At 47.0% G+C, this 5,040-nt stretch overlaps 1 protein-coding gene across 1 annotated transcript; it reads right to left on the minus strand.

Annotated features, from left to right (window-relative positions):
• Positions 1-419: 419 nt before the first annotated feature.
• On the minus strand, positions 420-3,876 carry LOC147900377 (EPIDERMAL PATTERNING FACTOR-like protein 6). The gene is made up of 4 exons (XM_087377396.1): positions 2,438-3,876; positions 1,896-2,080; positions 1,743-1,765; positions 420-1,621 (listed from the first exon to the last, which is right to left on the minus strand). Exons 2-4 carry the CDS (start codon positions 1,975-1,977, stop codon positions 1,334-1,336), a joined length of 393 nt encoding a protein of 130 aa, XP_087233522.1. The 5' UTR covers positions 1,978-2,080; positions 2,438-3,876; the 3' UTR covers positions 420-1,333.
• Between the last annotated feature and the right edge of the window lie 1,164 nt (positions 3,877-5,040).

Here is a 5,040-nt window from a genome sequence, read left to right on the forward strand (position 1 = left end):
GCGCAATGCAGACAATTGACAGTGTGGTGAATAAATCTGTCAAGAATAATGGAGTTTGGAAAACGAGACTCTCACTTCTACTGACAAAACTCATGCATAGACAGAGCGATCTTCAGCAGCCTTGTGGTTAACAAACAAATTAAAATGGCAATACGATATGCTGAGATTCTGAGACGCGTTTCGCAATTAACAAGTCGGCGTAGATTCGAGTTTAACAAGACATCGATGAGTACCATGCAAAGCCGCAATTGACTCGAAAGTTGGAAACCCAGAATCGTGTAATGAGCAACAAAATTGGCAAAAACTGCTCGTATCGAATTAGTAGGAAATCCAAATTCGTGTAATGAGCAATAAAATCGGCAAGAGAGTTATGTTCGATCGCGATTGCAAAGCTTCTGACTACTGTATTATTACGACGATAGAATGCGTTCAGGAGCGTCCGGGTGTGCACCCCGATCACCCAACAATTTCTGCATGGCCTTACTTACGTCAACGTGAAACTCTGCACAATTTTCCGGCACGCTATCCATGGCGATGACACGAATTACGTTACGTGAACGTAAATCACCAACACAGTACTCTTGTGATCACCCTCGATTCAAACGGCCTCACAAGTTGTTGCCTGCTGCAAACCAGCTGCTCCTGCTGCTGCCCTCATGCCCTGCGATGCGATTTGCAATTTTGCACAATGCCAAAACCCGGCCCTCTCCCTCGTCATCTCATCCCTTCCATCAGCAATTTCTAATTTTCAAAGGTTGATGTGATCTTCGACTTTCCATACAGCAAGTTCCATCACAACAGACACTTTTCTTTGGCCCCATCCACGCATATCACACTCTACACCCCTAAAGATTCCCATCTCTGCTGCTGATGCTACCTCATTCTGCCATCACCCAGCTGCTCCTGCATGCATCTTCCTGTCTCATCTCACCCCTAGGATCCCCTACCTTTGCTCTCTCTCTCTCTCTCTCTCTCTCTCTCTCTCTGTGATCACTCGATCTGCTCATCACATAATACCTATCAAACCTCTGCAACCTGAATCAATTTCACTATACGCTTCGCATCACTCCTGAACCTCTCTACTAGCCGAATCACTACTGGTTCCCTACCGATCCATTAGCCTTTCACATTTCATTTTGCGGGATAAGTTACACACCGCTGCAGTACTTCATTACTTTACAGTGTACACCTTGCTGCATTCCATTCCTTCCTCTTCCTGTAGTACGTATCATATATAATGAGAAAATGTTTACACCTTACAACGAGCTGTCGCGCCGTGGTCCACTCGTGGGTGGGTACTAATTTGGCTTTCCCTGACCGTGCACGGCTCGCACTAAGGATTATAGTCCTTGCCCTTGCACCGGCATCTCCAGGCCAGATTGTAATAAGGTGGATCGTCCTCTGAGCTTTTGGTCGGTTGGAAAGTATCTGTGGGTAGGGTTGCTTTCTCCGTTGCTTGTGATGGCGGCACAGTTACTTCAACGGGGCTGCAAGGGACGCATCCTTTACACTTGCTGTGACAAGATGGCGGCCTGGAACCAATCTTCGTCTCCAGCGCAAGGGACGTCAATTCACTCCTGCGCTCCGTATTGTGTCTCACGTAAGCGCTCACTTTTCCGAACTGAAGGAAACGGCACAAATAGTTAGTCAGGCGGCGTTAACAGAGATCACCTCCTCCGAAAATCAACTCCATTTCCCCTCTACATAGCTAGACTACAGACAAGCAAAAGCTGGGAACTTACATGGGTTTGCGTAGCACTGTTTCCTGTATGGCCATAAACACAAAACAGAATGAGTGCATATAACCGAATTTCTTGAAGGCAGCTGAGACGATTTTCAAAGCTTTCAAATTTTGAGAGAACATGTAAAGGGAAGCAATAATCCAACATGTCCACCTGTTAAAAATCGAGGGCGAGCGTTTCCCATTGCGAAACCGGCCAATACCCATAGCAGGAACATCAAGGGTTGTCTGCCCATTCTACTAGTTTAATGTGTGCTCAAAGTTGTCCTAGTTTGAGTGAAACGCCAATTCAAGCTCTTCAACACAGACGTCAAAAATAGATCATCGAGGAGATTGTGCCTGCAAGATTTAATCGGCACGCGTTATCACTGAGTAGTTCCAGTACACATCGAGAATAAGCTGGTGAAAAACCCTTGATCGAATATACTCTAAGCACAGAATGACGTCCAATAAGTCTAAGGAATGATCGCGAGGTGCAGGTGATCGAGTCTATTAAACGTGCAGTAATGGCATGGGTATGGGTATCTTTTGGAATGCATAATTCATAAGATTGAGAATATCAAACAAAAGGTTTCGGGAACCGTGGCATTCCTACTCAGCCGACAGGAACCCAAATGTTCCCTGAATTCGCTGAAAAATGTGCTACATTCAATTTGAAGTTCGGTAAGGTCGATGTTTGGAATGCGACGATTATACCTCTTGACAAGGGACCCGCCGGCTGTGATGACAGTCTTTGAGAATGCTGCCTATGTGCAGGGTACCGTGTGTATTCAAGAATGCTATACAACATGTAGCGTCCCAATGAAGGGAAAGCCTCAGGGAGAATCTTCAAGAAGTTCCAAATTTGAGTGCGGAGCGGACTCAGGTGGAAGTTCTAATGACTTGACACAAAGAGGAGAAGCTGCATTATCTATCACAGCAAAGAGGGCTAGGGATTTGGGAATGAGGGCTGGAGTCAGAGATTCATTAGTGGTGGTGGGCAAAGAGGAATTTCAATGACTTGTTGGAAAGCTGCAGGAAGTGGAGAACAGCATTTGCAGAGCATCATAGAATGGCTATAAAATCGGTAGAGAAGAACGAAGCAAGCCTTGGGGAGTGCATGTAGAAAGCGTCATGGGGAAGAAATGTCAGCACTGAGCAGGGAGATGTCAGGAGTGGAGCAATGGCAGTTCTCAGCTACCGCAACACATGTTGTCAAAAGTGGGGGCTGAGACTATGAGAGATTTGACATGGATGAAAGTGGAAGGAGAGTTTGCGGGTGCGAGCGGATCAGTTGCTGCTGGCAATGTGCAAAAGGCAAGCAAAATGGAGCATTTGGGCAAAAAGCTTGCCTACAGTAGCCATGGCGATTGCCAATCGCATGCGTGCGCAACGCTTTTGATCTTTGCAGTTGGTTATTGTCCAGCGGTCGGGCCACACTCCGGCATTATCTGATCGAATGTACAAGAGCTGGCGACTTTCCCTTGATGAAATTGGGCGATGAAGCAGCTAGGTTGCTTTTATTGCTGTAATTACATGATAACCAGATCGTCTTCAAACTTTGGATGTTTTTCATCGCCCTCGGGCTTCATCATACCTTCATCTTCGTTCAGAATGGTCCATAGTAACGATCCATTCATATTCTTCGGTCCTGAATGCGAGGAGGGCGCTTGTATAAGACCTAGACCACGGCCCCTTCTTTGCTCAGGGTCATAGATTTGTTGTTCTTTGAGATGATCATTGACGGCCTTTCTCCGAAGATCGGAGAACGAGGGCGCCGCGCAGGCACGTTTTGATGAGGCTGTCAGAGCGACCCTCGGATCACGGCATCACCAGGCAACAATCACATCGAGGCCATTGGGCGATGGATCGAGGCGATGGATCGATCGATCGTGTTGCTTCACTATCAGGCCACCATCAGCAGGTTGGCGAGTCATTTACTGCTTGTCGAGAGGCATCTGGATTCAATGGGGGGAAGCAGGACGACGAGAGGTGGCAGATTGCGAGAGAAGAAGAAGTGACGAAAGCCGCGATGATGGAGCAGCAAAAATATAGATGACGGAGAGCAATCGGAACTCGGAAGGGTACACTGCGCAGCTGATGATCAAGTTCCCCGCCTAGATTACAAACAGAAAACCGAACATGCATTCACATGGACTGCCAGCCAATGCCAGGATCTTCGCTCGCAGAACACTCGCAAGTCGCAACAGACCATGCACATCCTCCGAGGTCCCTCTGATCGGACTCGTCGTAAGGCATAGGCACAACTTCGACAACTTCTGCACTGCGTCTTTCACCCAAAAGTCAAGCGCCAGCCCATAAATCTGCGTGAGCGCACCATCGTTTTCGTCTTCCCTACTCTCCTAGCTTCCTCCCCTACTCCCCTAGCTCCTATAATTAAGCTGCCTCCGACCTCGCATTGCCCAAATTCGTCCGCCCGTTTTGCCGACAAAACACGTTCCTCTTTACTTGTCAGTAAGATTTTGTGAAGCCCGTGCGGTTTTGGCGACCATTTCTGCTATCAGCTCCAACAGCTGGCCCCTAAAAGATTGAGGGAAAAACTTCAGACATGGTCACCGTGTCGCACAAGCACGCTTTCTGCGGCTGCCTCTTCAGTTTTTATGATTTGTGAGCTCACTTCTAGACATAGATGCATGGGCAGATTCCCTATGTCGGAAGCAGCAGGGTTTAATGCGGCTGCCGACGAGAGAAAGTCTCGAATTCACACCAGAGATGAGCTCCTTGCAGTCTTGCAGGAAGGTGCTTTCCCGATCTATGATAGATAGTAATTAGTGATGGAATACGACGATGTAGCATTTCCGACAAACTCTAGCATGCAGAAAGAAGAACTCTCGAACTGGACAGTCTAAAAACTGGTCTTCTGATCGTAATCGGACGGGATGAATGGATGAAGCTCCTCTCGACGGTGCCTGACATGCACATAGATTTCTTATTGTCTGGTTTACTGTAAGGTTTTCTTGGTCTCTCCTGTCTCTGTCGAATAGTTCCATCAACTGAGCAGTACTGCATTTGTCTACAATTTTGCTTTCTATCTTGTTTCTTCATGTTCCTTTCTGTTTTAATTTGCAAGCAACATATGTCGGCAACTATTGATCAGCAAGATTCGCGAATTTACTGATCAACATGAACTGGTTCCATCAAGAAAACTACTCGTTGTCTTGGACGTAGCTATCGATTTCGTTCGTTGTTAGTTGTCATCGCGTAAATCCGCTTTCCAAGTGGATTATTGCTGAAAACCTAAAAGGAGCAGCTAGTGCCAGAGTTCTCCAAAATCCGCCATATCCTACCTGGCAACTTTG

Source organism: Dipteris shenzhenensis, chromosome 7, assembly GCF_047967505.1.
Source record: "Dipteris shenzhenensis isolate YYH24624 ecotype China chromosome 7, Dip_SZ_1.0, whole genome shotgun sequence".
Taxonomy (NCBI): Eukaryota; Viridiplantae; Streptophyta; class Polypodiopsida; order Gleicheniales; family Dipteridaceae; genus Dipteris; species Dipteris shenzhenensis.